A 26,077-nucleotide genomic window follows, 5' to 3' on the forward strand; every position below is an offset into this window, starting at 1 on the left:
AACAAGGGAAGTTAGGTACTCAGTGGAAAGAGGACCAGGTCTAGAGTCAGTAAGACCTGCATTCAAATCCAGACTCTCAGATACAGACTAGTTGGATCACCATGGACAAGTCACTTAACCCTGTTTGCCTCAGTTTCCTCATCATAAAATGAGCTGGAAAAGAGAAAGGTAAACCACTTCAATACCACTGCCAAAAAAAAAAAAATCCAAATGAAATCATGAAAAGTCAGACACAAAGGAAAAACAACAAAAATACAAACAGGTGCTACTTGATTGACTGGAACTTTATGTCATTATTTCCCATAGCATTTGTTTCTATCACCCTGTGCCATCTCCAGGAAAGCGTTAACTCTCAAACTAGTCAGAACCCACTGACAAGGAAATTGCAATTTCCCTAATATTGAAAATGTAAGATTTCAACAGAAAGTTTTTACATGTCGTGTCACTTTGATCTTATATATATATATTACTGTACCACTTAATCATTCATGCTATCAAAAAATCAGTTGTATAAAATCACCTGAAGAAACAAACACAAAAAAGAAGAAAAAAGAGGAGCCAAAGTTCATGGATCTTTAAACAGAGCCAGACCTGTTGCTACTAATGCACTGTGTAGCCCTGGGCAAGTCACTTCCTCTCATCAGGCCTCAGTTTCCCTTTCTGTAAACTGAGGGGCTTGTTCTTTGTGGTCTCCAAGGTCCCTTCTAGTTCTGATGTTCTGTAATTCTTATGCCCATTTCTGCCCAATGAAACTTGTTTAATTTATGTTCAGTACTAATCAAAGGCAGTCCTGAATGGAGACAGTCCTAGAATTTTGTACCTATAGTTCATTTGTAGAGTGTATTTCACCCCTAAGATATTTTCCCCTTTAGTCTTTCATCTCAGCCTTAGAATCCATCCCTAAGAAGTAGGAAGAGCAGGGTTGAGGTAGAGAAGGAACCTTTTTTTCCTTTGCCTCAGGCCTCTTTTAAGTTACCAGCTCACCTAGTACTTGTGTGATCTCATTTGGGAGTCACTTCATCAAAATGAAGGGTCTGGACTAGATGACCTTTTGCTACTTCTGGTTTTAAATACAATTGCTTATACTTTACTTTACTTTCCAAATTGTGCCCTTATAGATGGTACAGTGTTTTCTAATAATCAATGGGATATGGAAGTGTCTCTGTTAAGACTGGCTTGGTTAGTAATAACACATTACAACCTCTGTTAAAAGCTATTCCATCTTGATGGTACTAAATCTAGTTAATCCAATGTGCCTTGCTGGTCCCACTCTTTACATCTGTGGAGGTGGTTTAAATGCAATACTGTTAATTCAGCTATTTTTTTTTATTAAGCACCTGCCTAAGGGTAAGGTGCTTGTGGAATCTACAAAAATGAATGCAGTTGGGCGGCTAGATGGTGCAGGGTATAAAACACTGGCCCTGGAGTCAGGAGTACCTGGGTTCAAATCCAGTCTCAGACACTTAATAATTACCTAGCTGTGTGGACTTGGGCAAGCCACTTAAACCAGTTTGCCTTGCAAAAAAAAAAAAAAAAAATGAATGCAGTCTAGTAGAGTTAAGCTACCACTACACTACCAGACCCTAGGTAAAGTGCCACAAGAGAAGGAAATGAGGTATTCAATTCAGTTGTGAAGGAGATATCACTTTCACCTTTGGGGGAAGTGAGATTAAGTTGGGGCAAGCAAATCAATTGCATTTACCTAATTTATTTAAATGGTGTGAAACTCCTCCATGAATGGGTTTGGACAGGCTTCTGCAGGAGCTAACCATTTCTTTTTTGAATGGTGTTACTAGAATGTCTGATGTAGGGCATATATCTTGGAACAAGTCTTCTCGAAATCCAAAGTTTAAGGATCCACAAATTTCCTCAATATGGATACACCACCTCCACCAACACAGATTTCTGCTCTAATACTATGTGGCCCTGATCTTATAATTTAGAAAGATTGGTCTTGAGATGAGAATACAATCTGTCACTGGGTTACTACTTCAAGAACCTGGGATCACCATCATTTGTTACATGATGTGGCAAAATGTGGGTTGGATGGGTGATCATGTGGCTAATTAAAGCTGGTTGAACTTTAAAAAAAAAGAAAAAAGAGCCACTGGCTCAAAGGCTTAGAAAAGTGGGAGGGTCCTTCAAGGTCATCTAATTCAACCCTCTAATTTTAAAGATGAGAAAACTCAGGCACTTCAACATTAAGTTAACAGTTAATCAATTAGTATTTACTGCCACTTACTGAATGCTAGGGAAAACCAGAGATAGGATTTGAACCTAAGTATTTTTGGCTTTTAGGTCAGGAACAGTTCATCTTGCTTTATTTTCCTCTGTAATATATTGCAAATGATCTTATAATTTAAATCAATCCAGTTCTACTACATCTATTTGTCAAAAATAATTAAGTTTCTGGGATCTTATAGTCTATTCCTCACGACTTCTAATTTACATTGATTAAAGTTAACTAAAAAATTTATCACTGAGTCATTTTTCCTAATTAAAAGCAATACCTTGTTTAAACAGGTCACAACATCTATACTGGTATATAGCATCTTTTATTTTGTATTTTAATACAGTCAATTTTGCTCTGATCTGTGCTCCAACCTAATCTTAGTACAAACAACTAATTCCTAAATGAATGTTAAACCAATCTCATTTGCCTAATTAATTTATTTAATTAAATTACTTAATATCAGCTTTCAATTCTTGCTTTAAGAAGTTTTCAAGTAGGTTACAAAGGTTTTTTACTCATTTCTTAATTCTCATATTTTTCAATATAGTTTTGCCTTCTCCGTGTGTCCTTTTTGCAATAATTTTCAAATTTTCTCTTCCTGCATACAACCTCTTTCAAAATCCAGTCTCTATACAACAGTCAAATTGATACTTCTAAAGCACAGGTCTAATTATGTCACTGTCCTGCTCAAGAGGCTTCACAATGGCTCCTTACTGTCTCTGGTTTAAAATACAAACTCCTGACTGGCACTGAAAATCCCTCATGATTTGGTTACAGCATATCTTTTTCCCTCCTAGACTGATTATACTACTTTCCTAGCGGAATGACCATGCTATTTCTTATATACAGCATTTTATCTCCCATATTCTCTGTCTTTACATGATTGTCCCCTGTTCTTTTTAATGCTCTCTAACAACACCTCTACCTCTTGGAACAGCCAGTCTGCTTCAAGGTTCAAATAAAATGATACTTCTTTTCTTCTTCCCTTCAGTTTTTGATGTCTCCCTAAGCTGCTTTTATTTACTCTGAATTTTTGTATATATCTTTACATATGTAGTCCTACCACCCCAGTCCTATCTCCTTCCTCCATTAAAATTTAAAATCCTTGAAGAAAAGGACTATCTTGCAAATGTCTTTGAATACTTAGTGACTAAAACACATAAAGTGCTTAATAAATGATTCTGATTGATTTCACATCAAAGCCAACAAGCACAAAAAGTATGTTGTGATTGTTTGGATGTTCTTGTCTGAAGATATTTTTCCTCTCTCTCTCTTTTTTTAATTCCTTTCTGTGGAGGATGAAAAATAATTGCAGTTATCTTCATTGTGATCTGGGTAAGCTCTTATGAATGCTTCAAAACAATATAAGCAGGTATCACATGTTTCTTGTTGCCTTTGGGGACATAAAACCAACACAGCTCATTCTTTTTTTTTTTCACCTTCCTTCCTACAGAAGCTGCAACTTCTTTATTCTTCTTATTAAATTTACATTGAGTAGGGGGTGGCTAGGTGGCGTAGTAGATAAAGCACTGGCCCTGGAGTCAGGAGTACCTGGGTTCAAATCTGGTCTCAGACACTTAATAATTACCTAGCTGTGTGGCCTTGGGAAAGCCACTTAACCCTGTTTGCCTTGCAAAAAAAAAAAAAAAAAAAACCTTAGAAAAATTTACATTGAGTATTATGGATAGGTTCAGTTCCTCTCAAAGTGTTCCAATTCTTAGGTCTCTGGATAAAAATAAGCTATAAGTACTGCAAAAAGTTAAATTAATTCTTCTAGATAGTCCGAGAATTAAGGATTCTTAGCATTCCCTATTCTGTTCTCTGCCACCATCATTATAGAAATGAAAGGAAACCTCATTAGCAAAATTATTTTGTATTTTTGTATATATTATAAATTATAAAAGCCAAAAAAATTTCCATTCCTTGGAAGATGAAGGTCTACATGCTTCACTATGCTGTTCCTCAGACAGCAATCTGTTGTCAGGAGTTGTAATGGAAGTCTTTCCATCTTGGCAGAAGCTTGTGCTCTGTTGGTCTAGTCTTAGAGAACCCTGGATAAGATGCCTGGAACAATGAGGCATTGGTGTTGGAAGACTTTTGCAGAAGTTTACATACACTACACAGGAAAAAATAAACCAAAATGTGATGTACATAGAACTCAATACCAGTAAAAAAAATATATTTACATTTTAAAAGATTTCCAATTTTGTTGTAAATCCTATGTGATAAATTTAATATCAAACATAATCAAAACCCAGCTAACATCTTTTATCCACCTGAAATATTTCTCAAGTAGGAATTAAAGAACTACTTTACTTCTACTTTAAATTTTTAAAATTTTAAGTTTAGTCTATTTTTAAGAGTTAAATTCCAGATCCATGCTAAATTATAAACGTTAGATTTCAAAAGTATAGCTGTTTTGGCATGATTTTTTAATTTAGCTAATGCCAAAGTTAATATTTAACCTTCAAATAATTTCAGTTGAACTAAAAACGCATATTTAAGATATGTGGCAGAGCTATTCAAAGCTTATATATTACTGAACTGTTGAAATCTAGTTGTACATGTTGACAATCTCCTCTTGCTCCCTGAAAACAGTATTCCATTATATTTTTCTAGTACACAGCTGAATCCAGCAGCTGTGAGGCTAAGAAATGCCAACAACTAATTAGGCTGGCATAAACCTTGTCTAGCATATAAAATAAGATTCAGTTTCAAATAGAAGAGCACAAAAACCAAATAAATCAGCAGGGGATGCTAACAAAATCTCAAAACTCCATTTATAAAAGTCAGAATGCTTAAAATTTTAGCAAATATAAGTAAACTAATAAAAGAATACATTCATAACATTAGAGAAAGGTAGGAAAAAGCATTTTGTCTTTATCTGGTCTAGTAATTTGTCTTTAAAAGATTCAAGTTAGCTCTGAAAATAGGTAGCAGCTGCTTTTTTTTGGACCTTAGGACTACTAACTTAATAGTTCTTTATTTATAATTTTAGTATCATAGGGTTAGGATTCACTTCAGTAATCAAACAACTTTCCATAAAGTCATGACTTCTTTTTAGTTAACAAGTTTATTTTAACAAATTTCATCTTGGACTATCTATAAGAACAAGAGGGTCTTATAAAAAGATGTTAATAAAGTAAACATGTAAGAATGTTCCTGACATGCTAGAAATGCCCAACCCTTTTGAAATCATGACATGCTAGACTGTTTGTAACATTTACCAACTTGAAAAATGAACAGAAAAAAGTACTGAATAAAATTTTACAATGAAATTAGTCTTAACTTAGCATGGATTTATAAGTTGCACAACATTGATAAAACGTAAAACCAGATCTGGGAATAATTGATTATATAAATGGTGCTATAAACTCAAAAAAGGTATATATTTTTAAAAATTCAGATTATTTAATCAAAATATTATAATTTCTCTAATAAATCATTGTTAACTATTTGTTTAAATAATCAAAAGCCTATTCCAGTTTCTACAGAACAACAAACTACTTAATATTTCAAATCATTATATGAATAAAAAAGTGAAAGGTATTTTAACAGGAAATAAGAAAAGTATAAGAATATGATTACAGTAATGCAATTGAGTTTTCTCTCCTGATAGACATAATCCTCAAGCATTTAGAGAGAAGCAAAACAAGCTATTTTTCACTCTCAGAACAAGGAAGGATTAAAGTGGCAAAATTTACTAAAATTCAGGCATCACTAAATAACAGATATTTGATAAGTCAATACTGTTAACACAGGTTTGGTTTAAAATAAACAAGGTTATTCTGTATATATATATATATTTGGAAAAGGCAGCATACTACAGTGGAAATAACAGGAAATAGGAGTCAGAAGACATGAGTTCACATCCTAGGCTTGCCACTTCCCAGCTAAGTCATGAGTATATTATATAATCTTTCTAAACACCAGTTTACTCATTTGTAAAATTAGGATATCTCTTTAACCTGATAACATCACAGATTTGTTGTGGAAAAATCAAATAAAATTATATGCTTTAAAGAATTTTATAAAACACACTATTGAGAGAATATTCCTGATTGAAAAACCTAATACTCTAGAGCTATTAATTTCTAAACAATTTTTGGATTTATGAGTCTGTCTTTAAATTTTGCCTTTATTTTTCTCCTAAAATTAAATTATTAATATATAAAATGTTCATTAGTTTCAATAATGCAAAAAAATTCCGAATAAGCTGCCAATGTACAACATTAAACCAAAGTTTTCTATATCTCTAGGTAGAAGCATAATAAATCAGGATATTTATGCATAATTTATCTTACTAAATTACATTACCAGTAGTCTACTAAATTACCAAAAGAATTAGCTATAAAATGAAAATGGAATTGGAGAGCAGGAAAAAGTAAAATGAAGTTTCCAAAAGACTTAGTATACACATGAATATATTTAAACTTTTCAAAGACTGCAAAGCAGCCTATAGGTACTAATTTAAAAATAATGATAGCTAGCATTTATACAGCACTTTAAGGTTTATCTCCATTTTACATATAAAGAAACTGAAGTATACAAGGTCACACTGCTAACTAGTGTCTGATGTTGAATGTAAACTCCAGACTTGCTGATTTCAGTTTTTGTGCTTTGTTCATGGCACCATCTAACTGCCAATTTATTAACATCACATAACCCTACTACTGGGTATTATGAGGAAAAATATCACTCTTGTATTTCACCAATGAACTTGAGAAAGTTATTAAGAAGTTATCAAGAAAGAATCAAGAAGGAAAGATTTAGAAGTAAAACTCCTCTGGTTCTCATACTAGGTAGGTTCTAGCTATCTGACAATAAATATCAACACACTAGGTAATGTTGAAACAATCTCTTTAAAAAATTTAAAAAAAAGAATCTTTTTAGTTTTACGTGGGACCTATACCTTCAATAGCTATGCCGAACATGGAACCACTAGGGAAGAACACAAATAATGGATCTGCTAACTAAACAGCACTGTTGCTGTTTAGCAACTCTCTAAGGGTGCAGAGATGCTAAACCTAGATACCTGGCCCTAGCTGATCAAACTTAAGGTGGTAGTGTTTAGCATCAAACAAAATGTTATTCTACTATTTCTTCTCAAACAAATGCTGGAATTTAAGGTTTGTTCCATATATAAATTTAGTAATTTGGGGGGGGGGGGGTTAGGGTTTTTTTTTTTTGCAAGGCAAACGGGGTTAAGTGGCTTGCCCAAGGCCACACAGCTGGGTAATTATTAAGTGTCTGAGACCGGATTTGAGCCCACCCAGGTACTCCTGACTCCAGGGCTGGTGCTTTATCCACTACCTAGCTGCCCTTAAATTCAGTAATTTTTGAAGTGTTTTAATTCAAATATTTTTAAATGTCATGACAATTTAATACTTCATTGTGCCTTTGGGAGTAATGAAAAAAACTACAGAATCGTGTATTGCTTTTATCCTTACAGAAATATCTAGCGCACAATAATAAGTACACTTGTATACAGGAGTTATATAAAAAACTCTAAACTAATACTCTAAAGAGGTTCTGGAAAATGATCTCCCAAGACTTTCCTTTTATATCTACATTTCCCAGGGTAAATGATTCCCAAGCCACAAATTTTTATTCATTTACCTCTTAATGTAAAAGACTTGTTTAAATGTTCTGACTTCAGGACTGGAGTATCCTAATATTCCATTTAATACTCTCAAAAAAAAGTCTCTACATGTAAGGTAAATAAAAGTGTTAAATATTTAAATTATCACATGTTCAAAGGTAAATTCCACACAAATATGAATGTGCCTAATTGGAACTTTTTATGACTTAACATGGCAGAAAACCTCTTTATTACTTTAAATACTTCATAAGAAAATGAGATAGAAGTCTACTGATTATATACCAAACAGAAAAGCCCAACAATAATTAACAATGTACACGTGTGAAAAGAATCATTAATAATTTTAAATAGACTTAGGAATGATGGTCTTAAATTAATGTTTCCAGTCATTCCAACTAGATCAATCACCCTTCCCAAATTTCACCAGGAAATTCTATGCCTGGATTCAAGCCAACAAATACAATGAATAAGTGTTTTAGCAAAAGTCTGAGGAGCAATCATGAGGATGCCAAGTAAACAGAATAGATATAATCAGGAATCTTTCAAAAAGACTTTTCTACTTCTTAGTAAAGAGGTCAAGAAACTTAAATCATCTACATTGGGCAAATCTGGTACTGTAACTTATGCCATGTGGATGGAAACTTTGTTTCAACAGCAATAAAAGTGACAGCATTGGGGGAAAAAAACCTATGATGCTCAAAACTTGGGACTGCTCACCTGTCCCTGAATCCCCCTGCAATAATGAACATAAGTTTCCCAGAAAAAGGCATTTTTCAAAGAACATTTTTTCAATGTGATATAGCAATTAAAGAGTTTTCAAAAATGGAAAATGAGGGCAGCTAGATGGCACATTGGAAAATGCACTGACACTGAAGTCTGGATACCCGAGTTCAAATCTGATCTCAGATACTTAATGCCTACTAGCTCTATGACTTGGGAGCAAGTCACTTAACCCCACAGTCTTGTAAAAACAAACAAACAAAAATTCAAAACAAAAAGCCAAAAGCCAAAAATGGAAAGTAACAACAAGTAATACTGACTTATAAATGTACTCCAAAACCCAGGTACAAGAAATTTTTAAAAAATTTTGAATGGACAAATGCTAAATTTTCCTTATCCTATAACAGAGGTCAAAGTCAAGATCAATGATTCATATAAATTTCCTTATACTAGTCACTATTAAAGGTGCTAATGGAGGCAGCTAGAAGGCACCATGGATACATTTGGAGTCAGGAAGAACTGAGTTGCAATATGACCTCAGATACAACCTAGCTATGTGACTCTTGGCAAGTCTGTATGCCTCAGTTTCCTCGTCTACAAATGGAGATAATAGTAGCTAATTCATAAGGTTGATGGGAGGACCAAATGAAATAATACTTGTAAAGCATTTAGTATAGATATACTTGCACATGTTATATGTAGGTATCATTATTAGAAAATAAGTATTTAAATAACACATGTGTTCCAAACCACACAAAACTATTGCACCTGGGTCACACTGTGGATCTGATTAATTGCTTTGAACACAGGAAAAAGTCACTGTTCAGTCAAGAAAGAAATCACTCAAATCAGAAGACACAGGAACTCAAATGTTAATATAAAGTTCTCCTGAGCCACCTGCTCATCCCCCAGTCCTCATTTGGATTAATCCACATTAGTTAGTTGGAATAGTGAGATCCTTATCTAGCAGTTGGTGAAAAAAAAAATAGGAAAAATCATGCTAAACTGGAACATCCTGAAAGTTAATTTCACAAATTATGAACTACAACAAATTCAAATATAATTAGAGGACTTTCAGGAGTGGATAAAGACAAAAAAATAATGTGAAAAGAGAAAATATGCTTGCTTTCTACTTTTTATCCTAAAGTCACTTTGTAACATTTCACCAAAAACCCACTTTTTTTGTTTTTATAGAAAAGCACAACAAATTGGAGTGGTCATACATGCCCAAACACAATGGTCACTCACATCCCCATCTATTTTGACCTGTTGCTGCCCCCTTCTCCCCACTAGCAACTTTCAAACTAACCCTCCAAAGATTCTGCCTTTCTTCTTGAGATGAGCTAAGGTGTCTGGGTTGGTAAGTAGTATCCCAAATCAACTTACCTAACCCATTACATCTGACTCCAAGTCAACTATTTTTTTTTTTTAGGTTTCTGCAAGGCAAATGGGATTAAGTGCCCAAGGCCACACAGCTAGGTAATTATTAAGTGTCTGAGACCAGATTTGAACCCAGGTACTCCCGACTCCAAGGCGGGTGCTTTATCCACTACGCCACCTAGCCACCCTTCAACTATCTATCTTAAAATACCCTCTCTTCAACCACTTCTGCTGGGGTCAGGAATTGATCCAATACTATCACTGCTTCTAGAAAGGGCCTGGCAACTAGTTCCCTTTGGCTTCTGAAACCAAAACTTATTTGGCCTATACATGTAAGCTCCCTGAGGTAAGGGATTTACTTTTGTATTTGTATTCCCAGAGACTAGCACCAGTTCCTAAGGAATAGCAAATCATTCATTCACACAATTACACTAAATGAATAAAAATATATGTATGTCTAAAAGCTCCTAAAAGAAGCCATTGGAAAAATTCATAAAACCTCAAGGGGGGGGGGAAGCTGAGAATTTTTAAAAAATAGCAGTTAATAGGACAGAAATATTGAGTAATAATATATACATTAAGCATATATCAGAAAGAGAAAAAATACAAGGTAATTCAAAAAGTTACACAGCATCTGATTCCTAGCCTCTCACTCATATCTATAGAAGATATCCCCCTTCCCACTCCTATCATACTAATTTAGGTCCTTTTAAAATTCCAACCCTGGGATACAGCAATTGCTGTCTAATCAATCTCCATGACTAGATTCTCCCCCAATATACACTCCAAATACTGTCACCTATCCTCATTAATTTTTGTTTTATCATTAAACTGAGTCCCAAAATGCTATTTCCATCATGTTCATCATTACAAGGGATTTAAAGAATTTTAAAATAGTTTTGTAGTTTTAATCCTTTCAAATCTTCAACTTTTGATTTCAATAATGGAATCTGGATAACAAAAAAACAATATCTGGATGTCAAATTTAAAAGAAAATAGACCGTGGCCAAGCCACTTTAACCCCATTTGCCTTGCAAAAAAAAAAGAAAAAAAAGAAAAAAAAAAGAAAATTGAATTTCCTTTTAACAGCTGAAAAAATTTTTTCAAGTCTGTCTGCCAGAAGCATTTACTCATGTTTACAGGACAATTTTTCATTTTTTACTAGATTTGAAATAAGAACAAATTATACAATTGTGTTCTTCAAAATGCACTAAATACCAATTTAAAGTAGATAGTTTTAAAACTCAATAAAAGTGTATGTTTCATGCTGTGTAATTTATGGATATGTTTCTTCTACCCTAAATGAAAATACATTGTTTCTAATACCACAAATCGGACTCTACACTAAGGAAATTCCTACCTATCAAACTACATCTTCAATTAGAATGCTAACTATTTGAAGGTAAAATATACACAAGCACATAATCATAGCTATCTGATTAGTCCAAAAAAAAAAAAGTAGTAAATTAAAACCACTCAACAAGTAAAGAAGTACAATTTAGGACGCCCAAGTAAAACCACAAAGTAGAGATAGATAGCACATGGTAAAGTGCAAAGAGTCCTGGACTTGAAATCAAAAGAGGTGAGGTCAAAGCTGGATTTGCCCCTTCTCTTGGATTAGTCATTTCATGTTGGAGCCTCAAATTTCCTCACCCGTAAAATGAGAAGTATTGGCCTAGATGATCTTTAAGGGCCCTTCCAATTCTAACATACTTTGATTCTCTGGTCCCTCTCATCACAGACCTAATCAAGAAGGCATCACACAGGTGTTACTAGCAACTTCTGGTCTCCTATTACTCTTCTCAAAAACAATGGACAAAGGGGGCGGCTAGGTGGCGCAGTGGATAGAGCATCGGGCCTGGAGTCAGGAGTACCTGGGTTCAAATCCGACCTCAGACACTTAATAATTACCTACTCGTGTGACCTTGGGCAAGCCACTTAACCGCATTGCCTTGAAAAATCTAAAACAATGGACACAACTGAAAATACAAAAAACACATTTAAGTTTATCTAGGATAAAAAGGTCCCATTCAAAAAGACTACTTTCTCAAATTAAATTCTTTCTAAATAAATCAGAACTCCCAGTAGAGGTTGCATTTGGGAAAAAAAGAAAATTAACTAAATCACACAGCTTAATTAAAAGAATAGTAAAAAAACAAAAATATAATTGATAATTTACAAAAGTGAGACAAGGACAAACAGCTTTAAGCTGAAAAAGAAACCCCAAGATTTTATTTTTGTCTAGATAGGGGTTCTATTTTTTATGCTGTGGACCTCTTTAGTTGGGAAGCCTATAGATTCTTTCTCAGAGTGTTCTGTAAAAAATACATAGGAAATACATAGAAAACAATTATAATGAAATAGATTTTCATTCAAACAAACAAAAAGACCAAGTTCCTAGACACCAGGGTAACTTATACTCATCTATGAAAACATCATGACTTGGTAGACCATGGTGTTCGTTCCAAATCATCTTTTTTCAAGTGTTCTTTCCATTCATTATAGTCCACTATAGCACAATATGGTTTATTATTATATAATAGCTATCATATATAAACATTGATTGGCTTGGGATGCTAGAATCTAGGGACTTTTAACTATGTCTGGATGAATTACTAAAGCATTCCTACTAATACAGTAAAAGTCACAAGCTATGCGGTCTATAAATTCTGATGGAAAAGTACTGAAATTTTGAAAAAACTGAAAATATGTTAGGTCCAACTTGGATCTGTTTAGACTTTACTTTATAGAACTATGAGATGAAAAAAGTTACAGGATATGTTGTATATACCTAATTGTTTTTCCTTATACTGAACCCAAATTTATTTTTCTGCTTAACTTCAACCTGATACTCTGATGTGTGTTATCTGGGACCAAACCAACATAAGAGTGTTTCAAATAGTTGGAAACAGAAATCAAGGCATCTCCCTATGTCTTTTCTTCAGGTTAAACATGGGATATGGTTTTGAGTCCTTGACTATTTTGATGCCACTCTTTCCCTTTTGCTGGGAAGCTAGGTGGTACAGTAGATAGAGCGCTGGTCTGGGAGTCAGGAGGTTAGGAGTTCAAATTAGACACTCAACAATTAGCTGTTTGACCTTGAGCAAGTCACTTAGCCCTGATTGCCTTGCAGCCAGGGTCATCTCCAGTTGTCCTGATTCATATCTGGCACTGGATTCAGATGGTTCTGGAGGAGAAAGTGAGGCTGGTGACTTAGCAAAGCATCTCTCACTCAATCCAATTCATGTGCTTACCATGATGGCATCCCCTCCCTGATGTCATGGTCCTCTCTGAGAACGAAGGACAAACATTATTATCATTCCCCTTTGCCAATATCATTCTTAAAATGTGGAGCCTGGAACCAAACAATACTCCAAATGAGGAATGACTAGGACAAAACCCAATAGAAACCATAACACACTTATTCACCTCTGATCACATGAGCTTTTTAGATTGCTTAGTTAATCAGAGTTGACTCATTTTGAATTTGCCATTCACTAACTTTATTTTCAGTCAAAACTACTGCTTTGAAACATCATCTAAATTGTAACCTCAAGTAGATAATTTTTTTTTTTGGTTTTTGCAAGGTAATGGGGTTAAGTGACTTGCCCAAGGTCACACAGCTAGGTAATTGTTGTGGCGCTCTATCCATTAATTTTTAAATCCAAGCTGAACATTTTACATTCATCCCCATCTTGAAAGATTTATTTCACTGCTCTAACCTATCAAAATCTGTATCAACCTCTCTCCCCACTTCATGTCGCAACTTAATTGAAAAGAATACAATTTATAGCTTTATCAAAGTCACTGCTTAAAAATTATAAAAGTATAAGAAAAGAGTCTTATGAGGGTGGCTAGGTGGCAAAGTGGATAGAGCACCAGCCCTGGAGTCAGGAGTACCTGAGTTCAAATCTGGACTCAAGACACTTAATAATTACCTAGTGATGTGGCCTTGGGCAAGTCACTTAACCCCCATTGCCTTGCCAAAAAAAAAGTCTTATGCTATTCTAGTAAAGAACTTCAAAATTAAATGCACCTAGATGATGCAGTGAATACAGCAATGACCCTGAAGTCAGGAGGACCTTAGTTCAAATCCGACCTCAGACACTTAACAACTAACTAGCTGTGTGACCTTGAGCAAGTCATTCATTACTCTCTGGATCCAGTAAACCAGTTTCAAACTGGTTGATCATTTAGTCCACATCTCTCATCTTGCCCATGAGGATACTATGAGAGACTTGAAATGCCTTGCTAGAATTCTGGCATTTCTGTGATTTACCAGTCTAGTAATCCTGTGAAAAAAATAATGAAATCAGATTAGTCGGGCATAATAGAATATATAGCCCACACTACTTCCCTTTCTATGTTCTCATGAACAACCCTTTAATAATGTATACTAGAATTTTGCCAAAGGGTCAACAAGTTCAACAATCTATAGTAATTCAAAGACTACCTAATTCCTCTTTCTGAGGTCCAGAAAAACTAAGTCCATCTTTAATTCTGCTGTACCTGACACATTTTATTACCATGGAATGAAAAAACTTTGGAAAAATTGACAAGTCAGGGATCTACCTTACTAAAGTAGTGAAGTAAAGCTTAATATCTGTTCAATATATTCACAGGTGGGAATGATTTCACTGCATTTTTCTAATTAATCAAGTCATGACCACTAGTATAACTTACTTGTAGTTCTTGCTTGCCAATAACTATTTTGTGACTAAACCAACCCCATCCATAAGTTTATTGATGAGTGAGAATACTGACCTTGTTTTCATTCCCCCAAAATAACAACAAAGGATTCTAATAATTTTTCAGCTGATCTTAACAAAATTGTAGGTCTAAAGAGTTTTATTGTATTTGGATTCCATCTCACTTTTTTGAAGGATCATACCCAAAGATTTCTGTATTTCTTACTAGGGTCTATTAGAATAGACTACAAACCAAGTCCCTATTAGGGAGCATCAGCCTCTGACCACAGTCTCCTTTTTGCAATTTGATGTGACATTTTAAGTGTTCATCAGATGAGGGGAAGGAGGAATAGTTAGAAACCATTCCTTCCAGTAGTAGGTCAACAAAATTTTGGCACAGGCCTTTCATATTCAAATTAACTAACTCCCAGATGCTTTAAGTGCCCCTTTATGGTAATCCTGATTTTGGACTTGGAAAAGAGAGCAATTAGGGGAGGGGGAAAATGGCACTAAAGAAATCACAATTGTACTCATCACTTAAGCAGAACATACATTATTAAACACTCTTTAAGGCCTAAAGTACATTTTAGAATGGGGGGGGGCGGCAGGGGGAGGGGAATCAAAATCTTGAGGAACAGAAGCACAAAGATATAAGGAGAAAGATTAAAATACTATCAAGGAGAGAAAATAGGCAAACAATTACATTTCAGAAGTCTAGCAGTTAATCTTAGGATTCCAAAGGGATATGAGTTGAAAAAATGCAGATCAGTCTTAGAAGAACATGGTTTGTATGGTTTGTCTGCTTACAAACGGCAACCAAAAACAAAATTAAAAAAAAGGTGTATGCCATAAATGCCTCTTTGTCAATCAAGGTCACATGGGTTTACCATCAAGAGGAGAAGCTGTCAACTCCATAAGGAATTTCTCTACTTGAATGTTACACATGTTATAAGCCTTTAGTAAGCATTTTCTAATTTGGATTAACTTAAATAAACAGTCTTTATACAGCACTTACATTAGCAAGTTGGATTTTTTTGCCTTTCTCTTCAACTCATTGATCTTGTATTCTGACTTGTCTGACCTGTCAGATCATGTAGCTTTGTCCAGTTGTGTCCCCTTGTATTCAACACTTTATGCTTACGTCTACCTATACCTCTCACTAGTCTTTGGCAGCTTTATCACTGCTACTTATGTCTGTCTTTCATTCTAAAAGAAGGCCATGACATCAGGGAGGTAATGCCATGACAAGCAATGAAATGGATTTGAGTGGGGAGCTGCTCTGCTAAGTCACCAGTCTCACTTTTCTCCTCTAGAGCTATCTGGGTCCAGTGGCCAGATATGGATCAGGATGACTGGAGATAGTCTTGATGCCAGGCAATCAGGATTAAGTGACCTGCCAAAAGTCACACAGTTAGTAAGAGTCAAGTGTCTGAGACTAGATTCAAACTTCCATCCTCCTGACTCCAAGGCCAGTACTCTATCCAGTGCACCATCTAGTTGCTCAAGCTATACTTCTACACTAAGGCAGTCTATCCTAAACACCTTTACCCAAGTTGAATTCTCTACCTTGCTCTTCTTTCTGCTTGAGTCCCATCTTTCCTGCCCCTTTCAACCCATTATTCCCTTTCCCTTCAACCCTTAAGTGAACTTTTTAGTGCACTCCAAGTAAGGTCCAAAATCTCACCTTTTGTTTCAGAATGTGTGAATCTACCTCATTTTCTCTGTCTCAAGGTCTGTAATAAATTTTCATTCCTTGCTTGAACTTCTCTAATTGAAATAATACATGCATCAAGTGATTTCCTTGGACCCTGATAATCTATGTCAAAAAGTTCCTTCCTTCACTCTCAAAATCCAAGATTTCTCTCATCATTTAAATAATTCTTAACATCATTTCCAGAAAACCTCAGATAAGAATTAAAATCCCTTCCATCTATAACAAAATTTCATTTATATGTTAATTGGACCTTGTCTTATACCCCTAGCAGTCACTTTGACTAGTATACTTTAAAGTCCATTCACATACTGCTTAATATTTTATACTTTACAAAATCGTTTCCTTTAAGTATAACACAAATAAAATCAAACAGGACTCAGGGCATCCCTGAAGAGGAAATCAAAAAAAAGTCTGAATATAGCCTTCATATCTACATCAACTCTCTGCTCTATTCTTCAATACATTGCTGATCAGTACAGTACGGTTCACATTGACTTTTATACCAGTAATAAAATGTTTTCTCCTAAATGAATGTGTAGATCAGCAGACATTTCTATATTCAAATTTAAATCTGGAAACTTAATGGCTTTAAATATTTAAAAAAAGATAAAGAGAACTCAAGGCAAGTTATCAATTACCTTAAAATAAACGTGTCTACTATAAATCCTAATAAACAAGAAAGACAGACCTGAAGAGGAAAAGTCATAAGTCAACATATAACCTGAGGGTTATTGCCAGGTTTCTAGCCTTTAAAAAAAGGGATTTAAAGCTTTTCTATATGAATAAAAGCTTCAGAATTATTTTCTTGGGGGGGAGGAGAGGATGGAAGCTGCCAATCTTAGCCTTCTTAAACCACAGTGGAGATTTTTCTACCATCTTCCCAAGCTCTACACCCCACCCAGAATTTCAAATTCCAGTCCTGGCATTTTTTAAAAGTGATTCACCAAAAGTAGTCTCTGAAGTCTTTAGGTAGCCTTTTTTGATAGAATTTTATCCAGACATCATAAAACAAACATTATTTCTTCTGTTAAGTAGAAAGTAATGAAAAAAATTGCAACAAAAGTTTTGGCTCAAAGGCCATTATGGAAGTGAAAACTGTATTAACGCAAATTAAGAACTGATATTCATTTGACAAAAGTATCTCCAAAAGTCAATTCTGGTTATGAAACAGAGGTAGTAGGAACGAAAAATTCAGAGTCCTATAGCGAAGAAATATAGCTCATGAGTTAGAAAATGTTTTGATGAGTAAGAGACACAGAAATTACTCCAAGGAAACTGTTTTGGATTTTCCAGGAATAAAACTCCAATCCTTTTGGAGTAAAGTACTCTGTTAAACTGCTTCTGTCTTTATTTCACATTGCTAACACTGGCAAGGAAAAGATTAGTATATAGATTTTTTTCCTAGAACCCCATAATCTCTATTTTTTTAGCACTCTAGAAGTAAAGTGGTGTAGCAGTAACAAGGACAGGTCTTGAGGTTCCTTTCAAATTTCTGGAGAGAGCAGCTTTCAGAAAGCATTGCTTTTAAACAAAACCTATAAAGTATTAAATAAAAGTGAGTTGCTCCCATTTAACCCTTACATTTAAATTTCCTCACATTCAAATAAAATTTAGTTGTATGCCTGAGCCAAATATTGGGCTGCAGTGAACAAGGGAAATGGAACAAGTATTTATTAAGAACCTACTGTAAGCCAGGCACTGTGCCAAGTGTTTTACAAATTTGAATTCATTTGGACAAGATGAAGAGGAATATTGCTGTAGAAAAGAAGGCACTTTGGGGAAGCAGAATCCAGAAGCACCTTTAACCTAGAAATCTCCTTGGGTGATGAAAACATTAATTTCCAGGTCTACAAACAGCAGTCAATCCTACATAAACAATTACATTAATGCTATCAATGTTAGATGCTAACCTAGATGGGTAGAATCTTAAAGTGTAAGATCTAGAAAAACTTTTTAAAACATGAAACTTTTGAATCATCATATAAAACTGAGATAGTAAAATTTAATTTCACTACTGACAGCAATCACAATGTAATTACTTTATAAATTTTACATGCTGGATTGTTGTTAGTAGGGAAAAAAAAATCACCCAGTTCTTAAAGGAATCAAAGTATTATCAACAAAAAAAAAATGTATCTGACTTACTGATCCTATGATGTGGGGAGCAAGTCTAACATCTCAGACCTTCAATTTCTTCATTTGCAAAATGGAATAACTGCTTATAATTGCCTACATTCAATCACAAGGAAAGCCTTGTGCTAGGCAGCAAAAAAAAAGAAATCCCAAAAACCTTACATTCTAAACAGCAATTCAATAATCACAGTAAGTTCAATACCAAACAAGGCTATTGTGGAGATCAAAAAAGATTGATGTAAAAAAAAGAACTTGGAAAACAAGCTATTCAAATAAAAGACTTTTTTGGATAACAAGTAGAAATTGTACAAAAAAGTTAATCCACTAACACTATTACAGTTATCCCCTTTCTTTTACATTCTCAATAGTTGTCCTGCCCCCCCCAAGAAAAAAGATAACATGGATATCTGAAGTGTAACTAACATAATACTTAGCTCCTATTCATGTAACATAAAACATTATCTCCATTTTTCTAAAGTCCATCTAGTTTGGCTTCTATAATAAGATACATAAGGAATAAACTTGTCAAAGTATTATTGATAGATCAAAGGAATAGCCAGCTGTATGTGACATAAGCACTTTTTAACCTTTCTAATCAAAGAAGATTCTCTGTCCATGGCATCACATTAATAACTGATGGCTCCTTTAGGATTCACAATTGCTACTGGTAGTAGTCAAAAACATTATTTTCACTACACTTAACACAAATGTTATTAGGTTTTCCCTTAATGTAAAAAACAGAGTAATGTTTCCTTTGTGATCTTCTAGTACCAAGGCCACACCAGTGTGGTACAGTGGAAGAAGCACAGGATTTGGAGTCAGTGCACTTGGACCTGAAATACCTATGAGAATTGGGACAAGTCACTTAACCTCTCCAGGACTTGCTTTCTTCTTCTGTAAAGAGGAACTTTGGCTAGATGATCTCTAAGGACCCATCAAGTACTAAGAGTTAGGATCCATTCAATGTACATACAAGTACTATTCTTCCAAGGACAAGATAGTCTTAAAATCTCATCACACAATATCCCCAAGTAGACTGAAGCATTTGCTACTTATTTCACTTAAAGTAACACAACTTTACCACCCATTTTTCTAAGTCTCGCCTCCCTACCCTAAGCTGTACAGAGTACAGAGGCACTCTCCTCCCTCCAGCTTAAGACAGTATTAAATAATTTAAATTTAGGCCTTTGTTGACTTTCCTAAGTGGAAAGATAAAAAAATAGGTCTGGAGTCTTTGTCCATGCTGCAAGATTCACTGGTTTTCTGCAACTGAGAGAAGTCAGCCTTGTGACAGAGGCTCCCATAATAAAATCCTACCTCCACAAAAGTTCTGGACATTCCTTTTATGAAATTCCTAACCTTTTCCACATTCCCATAAAAACCAGATGTTACCAATCCTTATCTCTTCCCCCTCAGGGAAACAAACAGAAAGAAGTCTACGGCTCTAAATAAAGAAGCTTTTCATATCCGACCAAAAGTTTTAACAAATGCATAGTTATCCCTAAAAACACAGAAACACATCAATATATGTATTCTGCTTACATCTGGATTTTTAAAATAAATACAAAAGGAAAAAACTAGGCTGCAAATGAAAGATGGGGTATATGTGCCAATATACCAGTTCTATACCCTCCACCCTAAAGGGGGGGGGGGGGATATAATATAACAGCTCAAAAAAAGCTACTTAGAAAGCACAAAAAACAATTTTGTTGATCCAATTGTTTTTCAAACATGTCCAACACTTTGTGATCCCATTTGGATTTTTCTTGGCAAAGATACTGGAATGGTTTGACATTTCCTTCTATAGATGAGTCTTCCCAAAGAGGAATAGTGATCACAATTAGGAAGATGAGAGGCCCACTTAACTCTGCCTTGGTTGGACCACATCTGTAGCTCTGTATTCTGTTCTGTTCACGTTTCTGGAAGGGTATTAATAAACAGTCAGTAAACTGGTAAACCTTAGGACTGTGCTATTTGAGGATGGATTAAAAGAACTAAAGATTCTGGAGAGAAGACTTATTGTGCATACAATAGTTGCCTTCAAGTACAAAGACCAGAACTAGAAGCAATGGGTGAAGTTACAGAGTCAGATTTCAGCTCAACATAAGGAAACATTTCCTAACATTTAGTTTTCAGAAATTAGAATGCCTACTGAAGGTTGTGTACTCCCTTTACCCATAAGTCTTCAAAAGGAAGGCTATAGGGGCGGCTAGGTGGCTCAGTGGATAGAGCACTGACCCTGGAGTCAGGAGTACCTGAGTTCAAATCCAGCCTCAGACACTTAATTGCCTAGCTGTGTGGCCTTGGGCAAGCCACTTAACTCCATCACCTGAAAAAAAACCTTAAAAAAAAAGGAAAGCTGTATCTCCACATGCTGCAGATGCAATTAGAGGGAAGGTTGCAACTTAGACTAGATGATCTTTGAGGACTATACCAACTTAAATACTGTGATTCTGTGGGTGACAAAAGGTAACCTAGCAAATCTATGAATTCACAAATAATTTTTCTAAACACTTAACTATGCCTTATTTAGTATCTCCCTTAAAGACTTTTGTTCAGTAGTATCCAACTCTTCAGGATCCCATTTGGGGCTTTCTTGGCAAAATAATGCAGTGGTCTGTCATTTCCTTCTCCAGCTCCTTTTACAGAGGAAACTGAGGCAAACAAAGTTAAGTGACTTGCCCAGCATCACATTGCTAGTAAGTGTGTGTGAGACCAGATCTGAACTCATAAAGAAAAATCTTGATTCCAGAATCAGCACTCTATCCATGCACCACCTCACTACTCAAATAACTGTTAGTAGAGCTGAATTTTTAAATTGGCTGGGAAACAAAATCTGGAAATTATGCTTCTCTATCTACCAATCCCAGTTCTGGCCTTTATTCTTGACCTCAGATCTACAGTGATAGTCCACTCCAAATGGAATTGCAGTTAACTTTAGAACAGTCACAGTCATATCTAGCTTGTAGTATCTTAAGGGTCTCAGTCCTAGAAATGCTACAAGGATTCTCTTCAAAGTGTTCAACAAATGTTTGCTTCAGTCTGTTAAGGGACTCCTTGGGGGGGGGGGGGGGCTTTAAAAAGGCCTACTCTCTATATAAATGGCACTTTATTTCTCCTCAAAGTGCTAAAATCTAATCTAAAAGTGACCTAAGAACACAATTTTCAAAAGAGGCAAGAATAATGTACCAGAAATTCTGTATTAGTTTTACAAAGAGTCAGAGTTGTTCAGAGAAAGGAGGAATTGTTTCTGGCTGGGGTACTCTGGCCAAAACTTTCTGGAAAAGGCTTTATTTGAGATATTGCTTGAATGATTGATGATGTGTGAAGACTGGGGTTCAGGTAGAAGATGCCTCCCTCTTGCAGAGTTAATAGGAACATTAAGGTCAGTAATGTTTTACAATTTTTGTCATTTTGATTGATTTAAATAGGAAAATATCATCTGCTCAAATGATTTCATGAAAATTACATAATTATACTTCAAATGTCACATGCAAAACTATGTAAAGGAATTAACTCGTTACCCATAATATTTCATTTTAATATAAAAAAAGATTTTCAATCAAGTTATTTGAGGGGAAAAAATAGCTACTGGTTTATATAAAAATTAGGCAACTTTTAGTTTATTGAACCAAAAAATGGTTGTGTAGAGCATTTTATTCCTTTTCTTTTTTTTCCTGTTAGGCAATGGGGTTAAGAGGCTTGCCCAAGGCCACACAGCTAGGTCATCATTAAGTGTCTGAGGCCGGATTTGAACGGGTACTCCTGACTCCAGGGCGGGTGCTCTATCTGTTGGGCAACCCACAGCTGCCCCTTGTGTAGAGCATTTTAAAAATCCTATTTATCCTGTCAGTGAACACAAATTCAATCTCAAAGAAGCAATGAATGACATTAAAAAGTGACTTCAGGGGCAGCTAGGTGGCACAGTGGATAAAGCACCCGCCCTGGAGTCAGGAGGAACCGAGTTCAAATCCGGCCTCAGACACTTAATGATGACCTAGCTGTGTGGCCTTGGGCAAGCCACTTAACCCCATTGCCTTGCAAAAAAAAAATAATAATAATGACTTCAGAAAGAGTAAATACTACCCTAGCCTCCAGTAATATCCGAGTATTCCTTTCCCCAGTAGAGCTCTTGGTGGTATGCTTTTGCTTCTCACACACAGGATGACAAGACCTCCAGATGCTGAGACAAATGACCTCAGAAAAAAGGGAAAAAAAAATGCAACTACAGAGGGTTGAGCAATGTTACTATGAAACAAAAACTCTGCTTTATATAGTAAGGATAAAGACAAAGACTTAGAGGCTCTATCACTATATATGTGATAGTGTATCATAATCCCGGTCAGAGTGAAAAGAAAGGAGTAGGCACATATATATTTTTATGTATTATATATATGTATATACATATGCATACACACATATACGAGGAAGCTACCACTCACCACTCTTCCCAACGTGGGGATTCAGTTTCACCAGTGGTTCCCCCCATACTGCCCTTTCATCCACTCCTTACAAAGCTAAGGAAACGTTCCATTTACTTTCCAAAGCGGGACTAAGAAACGACAGGCGCAATGTCCAAATCCATTCACGAGGTGAGAGGACGCCCAATGCCCTCGGATCCGCCACCCTCGACTCCTCCCGGGGATGGAAAGCCCGGGGCTCACCCCATTTCCCATGGCCCCCAGCACGCCTCTTCCTAGTCAGTTATCCGTCATTATTCCCCGATCCAGGGCCGAGGGGCTGCCCTGCAGGAGCCGCATCCGAGGCTCCTCCACCGCGGTGTCTCTCCGTGACAGGTGGGCACCCCACGCCCGGGGAGGCCTCGGCGCGGGGGGCGCCCTCCCCTCCCCCACCCCGAGCGGCCTGGGCCGGGGCCCCCCGCGCCGCCCGGACCCGCCCAGCCGCATCTGTCTCCATCTCTCTTTCTCTCGCGGCCCCGCACTTCCCCCACCCCGGGCCCCGCTTCCGCCACGCCTGAAGCGCGCCCCCCGCCCCTCCCCCACGGCCCCCGCAGGCGCTGCCCCCCGCCGCCGCGGCCACACAAAGCCCCCGCCGCCTCCCCGCCCCCTCCCAGCCCCCCGGCCGGGCCCGCCGCAGCTCGCAGCCGGGGCCCCCGCGGCCGGGCCGGAGCTCACCATCGCTGCGCTTGATCTCCACGTAAATCCCGATCTGGATCTTGCCGAAGTTGGCCGCTGCCATCACCTCATCGGGAGGCGAGGCGGAGGGCGAGGCGGCGGACGCGCGGCTGGCCGGGGCCGGGGCCGGGGGCGGGAGGGGCGGCGCGGGCCGCGGAGCGGGGGACGCCGGGACGGCGGCTGCAGCGCGCGGGGACGGCCGGGGGGGCGGGGCCGGGCTGCGGCAGCGGCGGGAGGCCGGGGCGGGGCCGGGCCGGGCCGCGGCCGGGAGACGAGGGCCGGGGCCCCAGCTGCCGCCCAGTGCGGGAGAAAGCCGAGGCGGGCCAGGCCGCCGGGAACGCGCCTGCGCGGAAGGGCTCTCCCATCGCCCGCCTTTCCCTCCCCCCCCGGCGCCCCCGGCCGGCCCCGCCCCACTCGGCGGCGAGCCGCGTCACTGCGCCCCGCGGTGCCCGAGAGGCGGCTGGCGGGCCGAGCGCGCAGGGCGCGTGCGCCGGGGGTCGGGGGGGGGGCGGCGCGCGGTCTGGGAGAGGCGGCGGGCGGCCGCGGCCCGGGGCTCCGGGCTCTCGGCAGCCGCGGAGGCTGCTTAGGCTCCCATCCGCTTGGCGCCCCGGGAAGGGGGCGGGCTGATTAGGAGTCCGCAGACGGGAGGCCCGCTGCTCCAGGACCAGCTCCGAGGGAGCCCACCCCGGGGCGCCCCCGCTTGTCTTTAGTTCAGATCTTTTGCTCTTCAACGGTCCTCCTGAAGCCTCCCTTCCCGCCCTGACGTCTGCCCGCGAGGGCGGGAAGCGCTGCGGGGAGGTGTCCCGGCCTGATGCTGTGGCCGAGCCGACCTCTCCAGGTCCCTAATGCAGACCCGGCCTGGACACCTTGGACTTGGCCTACCGTGGTTTGATGTGTGGGGCCAGAGGGGCCGCATTTCTGCCGACCATCGCGGATAGCTGAGGGAGGCATGGAGGCAGGAAGACCTGAGTTCACACCGCCGACCGGCAGAAATAAGGAGTTGAATTCGATGGCATCAAAGATCCTTTCTGGTTTTTTTTTTTAATTTGTACAAAAATGTTATGATAGTAACATGCACTCTGCCCTCCCCCCACACACACACACACAGATGTAGCATGTTTGCTAGATAAATCCTTACACTAAGCTTAGGTTGGGAAGATACCTTGGGGTATCTACGCCTTAAGCTATGAAAGCTGGATCCTGAGATTTCTAGGGCTGTTCTGACCTTTTAAACTCCCAGAATTGTAGATGTCATTCCCTACACTAAGAACAGAAAAGAATGAAAAGAAAGGCAAACAGCCCGTGCTTGTTCCTCATGAGTGACTATATGACTTCAGCGGTCCTGAAGCATGCATCTCAGCATAATCTCATGGATTTCATTGAGAGGAAGTTACTAAATTACCCCAAGGTGCTGACTCAGTCTTTTTTTTGAAGATCCTTACAATTCTGGTTACATAATCAGTGGAGGAAGACTCCTCCCAACTAGTAATAGAATGCAGATACATATTCTACAGTTCCTCAAAGGTATTTTCCTTACATGTCATGATTATCCTAGAAGCAGCTCCATATAGAGAGACATCATTTTAGCAAGCTAATGGGGTCAGTTTGAATCACCTAATCTCAATTACAGATTTAAAAAAAAAGCTTCAATTGTATGCAATGTGGCAGGAAAGACTATACTTGTCACTATATTTAAAAGTCAACTTTTTTATAGGAGCGATATGGATTGCTCATGGATAGGGCACATCAATGACAATTCTTAGATTAGTTTTTTAGTGTTAAGCCAAACTATCAGAAGACCACTTTTTAGAACTAGAAAACATAGTAAATTTCATCTAGAAAATAAAAGGTCAAGAATCCCAAGGTAAGTCAAAAGTAGGAAGATAGGAGGCCCAGCAATATCAGCTCTCAGACTTTTCCGTAACACCATAATAAAACAACAACATATAGAAGCAAACCAATATAGTAGTAGCATGGTGTTCAATAAACCCTAGGACCCAAGTTTCTACAATAACTCACAATTTAGGTTGGAAAACCATGTGGCAGAAACTAAAATACAAACCAACATCTCATACCATATTCCAAAACAAGCTCTAAATGGATGCGTGATTTAGAAATAAAGGGTGTTAACATAAGCAAACTAGAGGAGAAAGCAAGAAATTACCTTTCAGATCTCTGGTGAGGGGAAGAATTATTTTTTGAAAAATCTTTCCAGAAATCCAGTGTACCTAAACATTTTTAAAATTCACAAAGCAAAAAACTATAAGCATTACACTAACATAAAACAATCATGAATCTAAAAAAGATATATAAAACAAAACTTATTGCCAGTGAGAGAACATTATTCCAATTGAATTCATTTCCAAATGATCTTAAATGGAAAACTCATTCCATTCATCTACAGGTTTTGACAATCTATATTAGTTCTACACAGTAACTAGTATAGAATAGGTATAACTTTTCCTCATATAG

The 26,077-nt window shown here is 37.7% G+C and overlaps 1 protein-coding gene across 3 annotated transcripts in view; it reads right to left on the reverse strand.

Moving 5' to 3' along the window:
- The window catches only part of KIF2A (kinesin family member 2A), a 93,975-nt gene extending 70,234 nt beyond the window's left edge, over positions 1–23,741 (reverse strand). For all 3 annotated transcript variants that reach the window (XM_074201449.1, XM_074201448.1, XM_074201452.1), the window contains exon 1: positions 23,606–23,741. In XM_074201449.1, coding sequence (XP_074057550.1) covers positions 23,606–23,669 — 64 coding nt within the window. In that variant the 5' untranslated portion in view covers positions 23,670–23,741. The remainder of the gene's footprint in view (positions 1–23,605) is intronic.
- Positions 23,742–26,077: the final 2,336 nt, after the last annotated feature.

Source organism: Macrotis lagotis, chromosome X, assembly GCF_037893015.1.
Source record: "Macrotis lagotis isolate mMagLag1 chromosome X, bilby.v1.9.chrom.fasta, whole genome shotgun sequence".
Classification (NCBI taxonomy): domain Eukaryota; kingdom Metazoa; phylum Chordata; class Mammalia; order Peramelemorphia; family Peramelidae; genus Macrotis; species Macrotis lagotis.